Source organism: Erpetoichthys calabaricus, chromosome 3, assembly GCF_900747795.2.
Source record: "Erpetoichthys calabaricus chromosome 3, fErpCal1.3, whole genome shotgun sequence".
In the NCBI taxonomy this organism is placed as follows: domain Eukaryota; kingdom Metazoa; phylum Chordata; class Cladistia; order Polypteriformes; family Polypteridae; genus Erpetoichthys; species Erpetoichthys calabaricus.
Window position 1 is genome coordinate 292,806,763 of NC_041396.2, and position 13,846 is coordinate 292,820,608.

The 13,846-nt window shown below is 38.6% G+C and overlaps 1 protein-coding gene across 1 annotated transcript in view; it reads right to left on the reverse strand.

Moving 5' to 3' along the window:
• Positions 1-307: 307 nt before the first annotated feature.
• The window catches only part of racgap1 (Rac GTPase activating protein 1), a 79,223-nt gene continuing 65,684 nt past the window's right edge, over positions 308-13,846 (reverse strand). Inside the window, exons 14-17 of the mRNA XM_028798538.2 lie at positions 12,795-12,927; positions 1,742-1,868; positions 1,509-1,617; positions 308-1,414 (exon numbers count right to left, since the gene is read on the reverse strand). Of these exons, the coding sequence (XP_028654371.1) occupies positions 1,342-1,414; positions 1,509-1,617; positions 1,742-1,868; positions 12,795-12,927 (442 nt within the window). The 3' untranslated portion in view covers positions 308-1,341. The remainder of the gene's footprint in view (positions 1,415-1,508; positions 1,618-1,741; positions 1,869-12,794; positions 12,928-13,846) is intronic.

Genomic DNA, 13,846 nt, shown 5'->3' on the forward strand with positions numbered 1-13,846 from the left:
TTTATTTTTGTTAACACAAAAATGCCTCAGAAACATGGAAGGCACATTTTCTTCATTTGTTTCAAAGTGGACACATTCAGTAAGTTGCAAGGCTTTTGTTTTCATGTTCTGACCAGCTCTATCTTAAATGCAAGAACAGGCTAGGTATTTTTTTTTAAATGTATAATAAATGCTTCACTTTAGAACACAATCTCTTGTGGCAAAGTAATATAGCGTGAAGAATAATTGACTTGAAAAATACCACACTTACCCTTTAAAAGCTGTTGTTTTGCCAATGTTAAATTTCTCTGAAAACTGAATGAAGAAGAAAAAAAAATTATTATAAAAAAATACCATCAAAGAACATGTGTTTTTAGTGTTGTTTATATATAAGGGATGAAAAGCAACAGAAGTACACACTGTAAACACTGAAATGAACACTTATAAAATGGCATCAAGTATGCCAAAGTTACAAAGTGCTGATGGGTAAAAGAGGAAGAGAAAATAAATAAAGTACCACTCACTGGCTTGAAACCTGCAGGTCTACTGTTCAAAGCTGCTCGACAGCATACTAGCTACAAAACATTTTGTAAAAAAGAAAATAAAACCCACTAATATCTTTATCATCATCAGTTGGACTCCTTCTCACAATAGTGTCCCACTCTTCCAACATGAACATGAAATGACTGCAGGATTCCCATAATCCATCATAAAAAAATTTTTAAACTTAAAAATGTCACTTCATCCTCTAATCCCAAATGGTGTTGCATGCATACATGAAGCAGGATTATCTATTAAGAGTATAATAAGTTATCTGAATAAAGCAGTAAAACTGAACAGGAGGGTGCTGAAAAGCACCAAACCTTTCTTATAAAAGATGATAAAAATAAAAAATTTAACCAGGGGAGTATTTGCAATGGCTTCTCCTCCATTAATCCAGCCACAAATGATGCTGCTGAAATATTTACAGCACTATTTATATTAGAAATGATGTGCCCCACTAGCAGTGTAGTGCTATAATTGCCTGCACTTTCTTGTGTTCTCCAGTTGGGGGCAGATAGAGACCACCTAGCAGATCTTTGTGAACTTTTTTCACGATACAGCCATGCTCGTTAGTTTACTTGTAACACTTTGGATACCGCTGTAATAAAAAAAAAAAATGGTAATTTTGGAAAGCCTGAATTAAAATTTAAGAACAGTAAAAGCAGCAATAGTTGTAAAAAAAAAAAAATTAGCCTCCTATTTAGTTAGGGGCTTTGGTAATGGGTGTAGGTTGTCAAGATATTGCACAACCAAATTAAAAACACAAATGCTTCTGTTGATTGGCAGAACATGCCTCAGATGCCGGTCCTTAGCTGCTCATCACTTAAGTTGTGGCGAAGCAAAGAAAGGTCCCTGACGGAAGTTGGCGGCAGACTTGCTCTTGCTTCCAAACCTGTAATGCAAGTGAATGAAGTGATTAACTTCTCTAGCGAGGACATGATGAGAAAAGCAGAGACTTATGGATTAAAAACTTTGGCCTGACTCACTTTGGAGTTGTTCTGCTTAGTGTGCTTTTCATTCTCTGCGAAATCGAACTGGAAGACGGCGTTTTCGACATTTGGTGCTCTGGAGTGGTCAGCGGCCCAAGCATACTCACTGAAGGAGAAACAGCAGGAGACCATTAAAGAAAAACCATCCACTATGCTATCTTGTGCTCCAGTGATGAGAGTTAGCCTCTCCTCCTCAAACTCAGCTCCAGAGATACATCACTGCCTCTCACCTTTAACATCAGGAGTGGAGTAAGCATTGGAGTTTTCAATGATATTGCCTGGGTTCATGTTTTCCTGCTCCACCATCATGTACTGGTTCCAGTATTCAGCTGGAAGGCCAAGCAGACGTTCCATCACCTATAACAAAAAAACAAGAGAAAGTCAACACAACAGCTCAATGTCATTCGCAAAGAAATAATTCTTTACATTTATATAGCGCTTTTCTCACTACTCAAAGCGCTCAGCAATTGCAGGTTAAGGGCCTTGCTCAAGGGCCCAGCAGAGCAGAGTCCCTATTGGCATTTACGGGATTCGAACCGGCAACCTTCCGATTGCCAGTGCAGATCCCTAGCCTCAGAGCCACCACTCCGCCGAGTGTTACTAAAATACTGCCAGCACATACAAGGTGTAATCAAAAAATACAGTGCATGTTTAAATAAGGCAAAAATGATTACAGTAATAGACACATTGCCATTAGTCCCCCTCAAAACAACTACCCTTGCTTTGAATAAGCTTATCTCATCGTTCTTGCCACTTTCTGAAGCAGTTCTGGAAGTCGATGTCCTGACTCAAATCAACACGTTTACCTTTCATGGTCATTTTGACTTTGGGGAAGAGCCAGAAGTTGCACGGTGCCAGATGTGGTGAATAAGGACACACAGTAATATTTTTATTTGACAGAAATTGCCGTACCAGAAGCAATGTGTGACACGGAGTTGTCATGATGGAGGATGAAAGCGTCTGCCCATTTCTCAGGTCATTTTCTACTCGCATCATTTCTTAAAACTCTCACAAGCCCTTATAATATTCAGAGTTCACTGTAGCATTCCCAGGTACAAACCCAGCTTGCACAATTCCATCAAGGTCATAAAACACAATCATCTACACCTTGATGTTGGATCTTGATTGACACGCAGGACATCGAGGCAGCCATGACAGCGCATTTAAAGACACTCATGAAAGAGGACTTCCAGAACTGCTTCAGAAAGTGGCAAGGATGATGGGATAAGTGTGTTTGAAGTGAGGGGGAGTATTTTGAGGGGGATTAATGGCACTGTGTCTTTTACTGTAATCATTTTTTTTAAAAACATTTACTGTATTTTTTTATTGCACTCTCTAACTGCTCCCAAAGGAGGCCTACTGAGGGACTGTGTTCTGCACTATAATGAGAGGTCGAAAAGCCTCCCCCCCCCCAGTTTCAAGTAAATGTACAATCAAAATTAACATGTCAAAACGGTTGATAGTGACAACTGTGTAAAACAGGAATTAAGACCGCACTGACAATTTCGTACAGCATTTCTAGTGAGAGTAAGCCATACAGCTTGCATTTAGCAGCATGAGTTAGACAGACAATGAGCTCTTTATGAACAAAAAGAAGGAATTATAAAAAATTTTATTCATTTGTAGAATATGAACTGAACCAGAAACAAAAACATGCAGCACCTCTGCGTTGAGCAGCATTACAAATCAAGATGGAGTTGACCGAGCTTCATGGCGGTGGCTTAACCTCATTTTGGCAGCAAAAACAATCCACAGACAATACCTAATAACTAAATGTTTTTTTTATGTAAATATTGATTACTTTCATTTGTATAGAAAAAATAAATGCAAGCAGGACTTTCAGTACTCCTGCATCAATACTGTTCCACACAAGACTTGTGTTTTGCCCAGCAAAGCCCACATGCTGCAAGAGGCCAGATTTATAGACACGTACTGATAGGTTTGCATTTTAAACAAGATAGAAATTGGGCTTGATATGATGACTAAATGATTAAGCAGTCCATTTACTGAAACCCAGCCTTCAGAACTGGAATGCAGGAGGCTGGAGTTGAATATCCAAAATATGGCCAAACAATTTCATAGAGCCATGTTCTACAGATTGTGAAACAGAGGATATACAAGATTTAAAAATAGACCATCACTCGTGATCTACAGTGGCCAAACAGGACGCAAAAGCATGGTTGTGAGGGTGTGATTTAAAGGGGTTCAATTAACAGTTTAAGAGAGGCATGCCGATCACAAGCACAAGTGCATGTTTCAAATGGGGGTATCAAGATGGCTTTCCTACTATTGGCACAAGCAGTTCAAACTGATAAACATATAAAAAATTAGAAACAAAAGACAAATCTTAAATAATACATCATAGATTTCTTCTAGTAGACTGAAACCGTACAATCTGAAAGCAGTAAATATTCATTAAATGTGCCAAGTCTATACATTATGTAACTGAATAGCCACTACTTTTAGACTGATGATATGGACTTGTCTTATTTAATGAATATCTACTGCTTTGAGATTGCACAGTTTCAGTCTATTATAAGAAATATACAATGTCAAGATTTTTCTTTTGTTTATTTAAATACAGAATTACAGCATACATAATACCGAACTGCTTGTGCCAAAAGCATCCATTTATTCTCAGCAACTCTATTAATGCCAGTTTTATACTAGGATTGTTTTCCCATCACCATTTCTGAGCAATGAAAGGAGGTGTTAAGTATGGGTAATATTTTTAACATTAACTGAAAAGGCCATAATAGATGAGAAGCAGCTGTTTCTGTGGAGTTTATTTACATGAATGTAAGTATCATGTGGTTGTAAACCAGCACTGCAAGAAAAGGTACCCAAGCATGCAATATATGTATTATCAAACACAAAAACTTAAATGATATAAAAATATGCTTGACTGAACTTTTACTATGATATGCATTATTTACTATCTGAAAATCTTTAAATCATTTCAGATAAAAGAAACTTAATTCCAAAGTTTATACAATATTCTGGGAAAATAAAGAGGAAATGGCATTATAAATTGGGCAACACCTTCCTTAAACGTAATGTTTGTCACTCTTTTGTTGTCTGTACTGGTTGTATAGTATTCAACCTGTTAGAGCTTTGCATGCCTTTGTCCTTAAAATAATCCACTCACTGAGAAAATTCTTAGGACCACCATACAAATACTGGGCAGGGCTTTCTTTTGCTCTCAAAACAGCCCCAGTTCTTCATGGCACGGATTCTACAAGATGTTGCAAACATTCATTTGAGATTCTGGTCCATCTTGACATGATTGCATCACAGTTTCTGCCAATTTGTCAACTGCACTTTCATGCCGAGAGCCTCCTGTTCTAGAATATCCCAAAGGTGCTTCATTAAATTCACATCCAGTGTGGCCATAAAGGGGTGCACGTGGTCAGCAACAAATTTTCAAATAGGTTGTGGCATTCAAGTGATAATTCATTGGTACATTCCCCACACCATTATACCAACACCAGCCTGGACTATTGATACAAAGCAGGTTGGGTGCGTGGATTCATGCCGATGGCTCCAAATTCTGGACCTATCAATCTGTGTGCCTCAGAAGAATCGAGATTCGTCAGATTAAGCTAAATTTTTTACCGTGTCTTTAACAGTCCAATTTTGGTGAGGCAGTGCCCACTACAGCTTTAACTTTCTGTTCTTGGCGGACAGTGGAACCTCATGTGGTCATCTGTTGTTGTAGTCCATCTGCCCCAAGGTTCAACATGTTGTGCATTTGAGATGCTTTTCTGCTCACCACATTTGTACAGAGTGGTTATCTGAGTTAACAGCCTTTCTGTTAGCCATCTGGCCATTCTCCTCTAACTTCTCTCAGCATAAAAGCATTTCCAACCACAGAACTGTCACCAGCTACATGCTTTTTGTACTATTCTCTGTAAACTCTTGAGGTTGCTGTGTGAGAAAATCCCAAGAGATCAGCGGTTACAGAAATACTCAAATCAGCCCAATCTGGCACCAACAATTACGCCACTGTCAAAATCATTAAGGTCACATTTTTCCCCATCTGACGTTTGATGTGAACATTAGCTTCAGCTCCTGACTTGTATCGATGCGATTTTACATATTATACTACCGACATATGATTGGTTAATTGCATGGATAGGAGGTGTACAGGTGTTGAGGTAAGCTTGCGATGCAAGGGTCTCTGTCTCTGCCTCACTCTCAGATATCATGGCAACACTGTCCAAAGTACACTTTTTAAAGACATACCTGATATATTTCTTATGGTTTTAGTATACAATGTTGGGCACAGGTTTTGAATTCAATGCTCAGATGGATCTGAACCTTGGACATTTTTAAAGTGACCCATTTTATCAGGGTTCAAAACATGCTGCATACAGCCTGCGATGACCATTACTTTTTTATATACAGATTGCATCTGTACATAATTGAGCTGGATAACATTTACACCTGGCATTTAAAAATGCCCTTAGTGTTCACTCATGTTTAATAGAAACTGGCTGCACATAATGACCGAAAATGAAAATGTGAAAAGGTTTCATTGCACACTGCCATACAGAAGTGTACTGTTTTAGCACAATGCCAAAGATGCGACAGCCTCATGATGGAGTTTGGAGTGTGACCTCACTCGTGCCACTGCACCCACTTTTTAAAGCTGCACAGGAGTCAGAGCTGGCTACAATTCCCACTTCTGCCAATGCCCTGTTAATCTTTTCCTGATATGGGATGATATTCGTATTAAATATGACAGCTGTTTGTTTCTGACCAACTACAAATGTGAACTGAGAGACCCATCACTAGCACATTTACACTTTTTTTTTTTGGTAAGTGGTCCAGTTGTGACACATGTTAACAATGATGTAAATGGATGTACTTTGCTCTAGCTACAAATTTTTGCCTGTGTCTTGACTGCTGCTTTCACTCTAATTTACGACCCACTCAATGCTGATTTCGGTCCTATAGCTACTATTGGCCGTTTTTTTCAGGTTTTGATAAAGAGGCAAGACTGTTTCAAGAGACATGCAAAGCAGAATATATAATTGTGACTAACAGAGAGGTACAAGAAAATGTAGGGGTAGCTGTTTTCTGATATATTCTCTCCTGCGCTAGGCATAAAAAATGTTAGATTTGGCCTTGAGTATTTTGCATATAGGATGTACATGATGGGATTAATCCTCCGTATTAAAATTGCGGATGTCTGTTACCATATTAAGCAAGTAAGATGTTTTTTACAATACAACTTTTTTTGGTATAGCGTTCATCAAGAGCAGACACTTATAATAATAATTCTCAATTAAAATTATATTAGTATAGATTATACTAATTACAAAATACACAGAAAATAAGGTAGAAACTTAAAAACAGGATGGTTAAACAGGATACGCTAGTGAATAATGCATAAATGTATACAACAGAGCAATGTACATAGGTAGTGTTGAATTGGAACTAATTTTGGCTTTGGTATCTATACCAGCTTCCCGACCTTACTGCCGGTACAGAAACATTTAACAGATGCTTCCACAATAATTGCCTCATTTTACCCTGTACAGGGTAAAATCTCACTACCTTGCTGCACTCCACAGTTCCCTTTTTTGAATATTCCAGTGCGTTTTGGGGAGCAGAGGAATGAAGTGCTGAGCACAAGTTCTTTTAAACCTACTGTTTACTTCCAGCACCAAAATACTGAACTGCTGGTACTGCACTGTTTCAGTATCAGTGAACTACAAAATCCTATTAGTAAAGAGGGGTTTTTAGTTGAAAGGGCATTAACTTCAGCTTAAAAACAAATTGTAATGCCAAAATAAACAAGATGCGATAAAGATTGGTACTTATCCTCCATATTTCTGTAATACCACAGAAAATCACCCAATTCAGTTCTAGTTTCACTATTTTCCCTATCAGCATCTGCTTCAATAGTACTATATGGCAGAGAGCCAGACTTTGAGACAGCAGGCAGTGACATACACAAACTGCCTTCTCCCACTGCCAATTTTGTGATGTTCAAAGGGCAGCAGCAGCAAAATGTTCATTTGTGCCACCATAACTAAAATGTAATTATGTACTTACAGTTTAGTGCCGCACTTCCTTGCAAGCTCTGATATATTACATACACTCCTTAACTAGGTTTTATTTACTTGAAATATTGAAAACTAGATGCCTAAGGGCCCAAAGTAAAATTGAGAGATAGCACTGAAATTACTATAAAACATGAAAAATTCAGTAACCCTGTGTAGGTGAAGAATGGACACCTCCACTAGTTGGATTACTGCTGGTATAACTGTCCAGGACACACACTTGTGCTTAAGCTTCAAGCAAGTAGCATGCTTATCATGTACAGAACAGCCAGACACACTAGGATAAACTACCAAATGCATCAAAACCACACAGACAAGGGCAATTAAACATGCTTGTGAAGGCTTCTCTCTTTTTTTTAAATGTGGAAAATGCAGGAACCAACCTTGGGTGGCATCATTAATACGGTACATATTATTTGAGTGGGAAAGGAAATATTAGTTGTCATTCTTCTGCTGCTTCACGGTCAAAACATCGTACTTGCAACTTACCTGCAGTACGGACTTAACATGATTAATTATCTCCTTTGCAGATGCAGCCATTATGTTAAAAATTAACCCAGATAAAAACAAGCAGCTCCCCATGTTACTGTTAACTTCATCCTGTGTACTGTTTCTATAAATATTTAATAACAGTAGTGATGAGTTTCTTTTTCTGTATAATGTTCAATCTGCTCATGCTAAAATCAAAGTGCATGCAGCTATTTGGAGACAACAGCAGGCAGAAATAAGGAACTCCTAAGCAAGGCTAATCTCTTCCCCCTTTTATCGTTCCCCTACAAGATCCATCATACCAGAAGTGCTTGAGGGTTGACAGCTGTCTCTAACAATGTAAGAGGAATGGTCAATTTGGTAGTGTGTTGAATTGTGAAGCTACCTTTCGCAAACAAATTGCCTTTATTTTGATTTATTCTGACAAAATCTTTGTGTTTGCTCTTGTTCTCTAGACCAGATACAGAAAACAGATCAACGTAATTACCAGGCACAGCTCTTTAGACAATATCTTTCATTTTATGAATGTAAATATCTTTATTTGTATTGACTACAGTAAGATACTGAAATCCTACCTTGTGGCAACTAACAATTAACATTGTTCAGATGTCAGCAGCAAAGAATACAATCTTTTTAGAATATGTTAAAAATTAAGAGAACTGTAGTATTGGCTATGATGTACTTTTCAGCTAAAGATTATACTGGTAATGAAATACACTGGAACTTAAAAGTTCCTTTTTTTTTTTTTTTTTAAGGCAAATTTTACCCTTTCAGCAAAAACATTATTGGACAAAAATAGAGCTCTGAAATCTACTGAAACATTTCTGAAGCAATGCCGGGTAATCAAATAGTCTAAATCATTAATGTAACAGACCACTTCACAAAATGGCATTTAATAGACATTGTGAAAAGATTAAATGCCAGATTTGATTTTGTTCACATCTGGGTGTATATGTATAAACACATGCACACAAATCACTTTAACAGGATGTGTCCACTGTACAAGGTGCTTACTCAAATAACTTAACTAAACACTTTTTACCCAAGGCAGTGGTTATCCAGTTACTGTTCACTTGGCCAAGGCATCTAATCCATATTAACTCTAAACCTAATGCTCTTGCACTTGGCATTAGTTCTATAATCCAAACCCTGCAAAATATCAATGGTGAACCACTTAGTGTACACGCCAAGCAAGGAATGCAATTCAGCCAGTCTAGCTAACATTTACATAAACAAAAAATCCATCAAGTTTGTAATGGCGGATCATGTAACACCTTCTTCAATGGTGGTCATCTGAGATAAGCAGGGAGAGTACAGACATAGTATAAATGAACAAGCACTAGATGAGGCGCACCTGAACATTGACTGCACATATATGTATGCAAAAGTCAGTATCAGACACAGTCCTTTTAGAACATGTTCAGGCCTAATCACGTTGTTCATATTTGTTGTGTAGCCTTATACTAAAACTAGCTGTGTAAGCCTGTGCTGTAAAAAGCACGGGGTCGTGGTAAGTATTGAAATCATCAGAAAAAGAAAAAAAATAAACACTGAAATATAGAGATGTTAGGTAATTAGAAGGAACTACTTTGGGTGTCTTTCTTTGTGCATTAGTGGCTAAGTGACTGTCTTTCTTCTCAGGTTTCCTTTTGCTGATGTGCTAGTCTCACTTCTGTATTAGCCGCTAAGCGAGTGACTCTTTGGAGGTTTTGCTTTGCCAATGTGTTGGCCTCGCTTGTGTATCCTCGGAGATGGAGCCCTTACCCCAACTCCACCTCTCACTCCCGGGCCGGACAGACACACAAACTTCCATGTGTAGAAGTTTATATACAAGATTGTTTAAATTAATTTTTTCCTTCATCAAACAACACTCAATACCAATGAATAAGAAACTGAAAACAGGATACCAATAACTTCTGCAAACTGATTAAAAGTAAAACAGATATCACGTTGACAAGTATTCAGACCTTTGCTTTGACATTTGAAAACTGGCTCAGGTGTACCCTACTGTATTGATCATCACTGAGATGTTTGGAGTTGTAGCAAGAAGGTTATTTTGTGCCAGTATAATCTGTGAAGTTTGTTAGAGTTGTACAGGATATGTACGAGGGAAGTGTGACCGTGGTGAGGTCTGCAGTAGAAGTGACGGATGCATTCAAGGTGAAGGTGGGATTACATCAGGGATCGGCTCTGAGCCCTGTTTTATTTGCAATGGTGATGGACAGGTTGACAGACGAGATTAGACAGGAGTCCCCGTGGACTATGATGTTTGCTGATGACATTGTGATCTGTGGCGATAGTAGGGAGCAGGTTGAGGAGACCCTGGAGAGATGGAGATCTGCTCTAGAGAGGAGAGGAATGAAAGTCAGTAGGAACAAGACAGAATACATGTGTGTAAATGAGAGGGAGGTCAGTGGAACGGTGAGGATGCAGGGAGTAGAGTTGGCGAAGGTGGATGAGTTTAAATACTTGGGATTAACAGTACAGAGTAATGGGGATTGTGGGAGAGGTGAAAAAGAGTGCAGGCAGGGTGTAATGGGTGGAGAAGAGTGTCAGGAGTAATTTGTGACAGACAGATATCAGCAAGAGTGAAAGGGAATGTCTACATGACGGTAGTGTGACCAGCTATTGCATTGGTTTGGTCAAGTGCAGAGGAGAGATGCGGAGTATATTGGGAGATGGATGCTAAGGATAGAGCTGCCAGGCAAGAGAAAAAGGCGGCGGCCTATGGATGTGGTGAGAGAGGACATGCAGGTGATGGGTGTAACAGAATAAGATGCAGAGGACAAAAAGATATGGAAGAAGATGATCCGCTGTGGTTACCCCTAACAGAAGCAACCAAAAGAAGATAATCTGTGAGATTTATTTCAAAGCCATGCAATTCAGCTGAGAGAGACAGAGAAAGAGAGAGATTGCCAGAGAGATGGAAGGCGCAGGCTAGAGAGATGGACAGAAAACATGTGAAGTACACACAAGCAGGTTATTTTAAAAGTGCAGACGTATGCTTGACCAATATGGTTAAAAACCACAGTCTGTGATAAAAGATCAGAACAGGTGAAGGTATTAATAACCAGACACTTCGTCTGGTAGTTGCCCATATCTGAAAAGAATCTTATGAAGATGTAAATATGTGAGTAGTAAAAACTGACAAGGATCCACCCTGAAGTCAGAAGCGCCTTTTCAGGCTGCTGACATTCACGTTGGATGGGACATCTGGTTGGCAGTATTCCCCCACTTGGCTGAAATGTCCCTTGGCTGCTCTCCAGCCTGAATATGTATGTATACCCGATTATACATTGTATTATTGGAAATGAATGTTATCTTTTAAAGCAAGTTAAATACATACATCTTTTTGTACCATACTTCTCTCTTGTAATTGTTTCCGCGATGGTTACAAAAGGGATGGTATTGACTTTAATCTGTTCTGCATCAAGCAGCACATTCCAGGGGAAAATGATCACCCCAAGCTGGATGCAGGGAGTCCACCAGTGGTCAATTTAATTGACAGGACTGATTAGGAAAGGCACACACCTGTTTATTGAGGGTCCAACAGTTAAACACAAACCAAGCTATGAGGTCAGAGCTTACAGACTGGATTGTGTTGTGGCACAGGGGACTATTAAAAATGGCTACATTATCAAATGTTCAAGAGCAACCTCCATAATTCTTAAATGGAAGAGGTTTGGAACAACCAGGACTCTTTCTAGAACTAGCTACCAGGAAAAAATGAGCCATCATGGGAGAAGGGTGTTGGTAAGTGAGGTGATCAAGAGGCCATTGGTTACTCTGGCTGTGCTCCAGAGAACCTATGTAGAGATGGGACAATCTTCCAGAATGGCAACCACCACTGCAACAGTCCACAAATATGGACTTTACGGCAGTGTGGCCAGACGATACATGAAAGCATGCTTGGAGCCTGCAAAAAGGAAACTAAAGGACTCTCAGACTTTGAGAAACACGATTCTTTGTTCTGATGAAACCAAAATTGAACTGTTTGAACTCAATATTAAGCATCATGTCTGAAGGAAACAAGGCACTTATCATCTGTGCAATACCATTCCAACTGTAAAGTGTGGTAGTGGCAGCATCATCAAGGTCTAAAAGTCTAATCAGAGTTGAGGGAAAGCTGAATAAACCAAAGTAACTAAAATAAAGAGATATCCTTAATGAAAACCTGCTCCAGAGCACCCTGGACTATGCACAGGATGGAAGGCTCACTTTTAAACAAGGACAACACAGCAGTGGCTTACTGACAATTGAGAATTTCTTTGAGTTGCCCAGCTAGAGGCCAGATTTGAACCCAATCGACAGATTTGAAAATGGATGTCAAGTGAGTCTCCATCCAACCTGACAGTTTGAGAGGATCTGCAGAGAATAACTGCAGAAAAAAAAATCCAGGTGAGTAAAGCTTCTTGCATTAAACTGAAGATAACTTTAAGCTGGAATCTCTGTCAAAGGTGCTTCAGTGAAGGACTGAGTATAGAGTCCGAATGCTTGTGTCAGTAATATTTCAGTTTTTTATTTCTAATAAATTTGCAAAATTCCTGAAATGCTGCCTTTGCTTTATCATTCTGGTTTACTGAGGAAAAATTATTTTAAACAATTTTACCATAAGGCAGAAACAGAACAAAATATATTAAAAAAATGAAGGCGTCTGAATACTTTCTGAATGTACTGTATGTAATGGAAATAAAATTTCATTATGCGCACATGGCGGTGTTACCTTTGGCTGCCTTCTCGTGTCTTGCAATAGAGTCACGGGATCAGGATCAGGGACAGCATGGCCAACTAGTGTAGGTCCAAACACCTTAGACAGATTTGAAATATCCATTTTGGTCTCTGGGTTCAGAGCCACTCTAGAGAGAGAGAGATAAAACAGGGAAACACAGACAAAAATCCCAGTTAAACAACACATTCAGGGAGACAAGTTCTCCTTCAAAACCCAGTTTCAAAAATATACTTGCCCCGAAGACAATGCTAATTATTCAAACTTCAGTGGTGATTTATGAATCTCAATATAGCAGTATTTTCTTCTGTACATCATTAGGTTTATAATTTGTGTATCATTAAATGTAAATTAGTAAAAGAAAAGAGAAACAAACAACCCTTAAAACAGGTTTAAATAAAAATAAAAATAAAGAAAACAGAATTCAGGAAGAAGTCATGTTACTTCAAAATAACTAAACAGTATGTAAAAATCAGCCAGTCAAAACCACATATGGGAAGACTCTGAAAAGCATTACACAATGTCTAGCCAAAGAAAATAAACCACTTGTGCACACCATATTTCAAAGCTGTTTGTGTCTCCTGCAATAAACTCACACGTCAATCAATAGAAATAAAGGCATTTTTACATAACCAAGGGTGTCTTCTTTCAAATAAACCATACATTTCCATTTTGTCTTCCCTTTTTCATTAGTTAAAAATGAAATTTGAGCATGTAAATGCCAGGTGAGCAGTGGAGTGGAGTGGAGTGAACCTGCTTTTATTAAACATTCCACTTATTTTGAGCCACGTACAGTGAAAGGCTCATTACCATTGCATAGGTGAGGTTCAGAGCATTCAAATAATGTATAATTGTCTATGGTTGGTCATTCATATTACATGTCACAGCTGTGCGTAAAAGGCAGAAAATTGTGTATGGCAGCTCACATCTTTATGCATAAGCTTCTGTGAGTGCGCATGGAAATTGTTTGGTTGATGCACAATAAGAGGTGAAGTTTATACTAGGGAAATATCTTCTTTGGGGGGAACCATGGATGAAGAAGTCCTAGA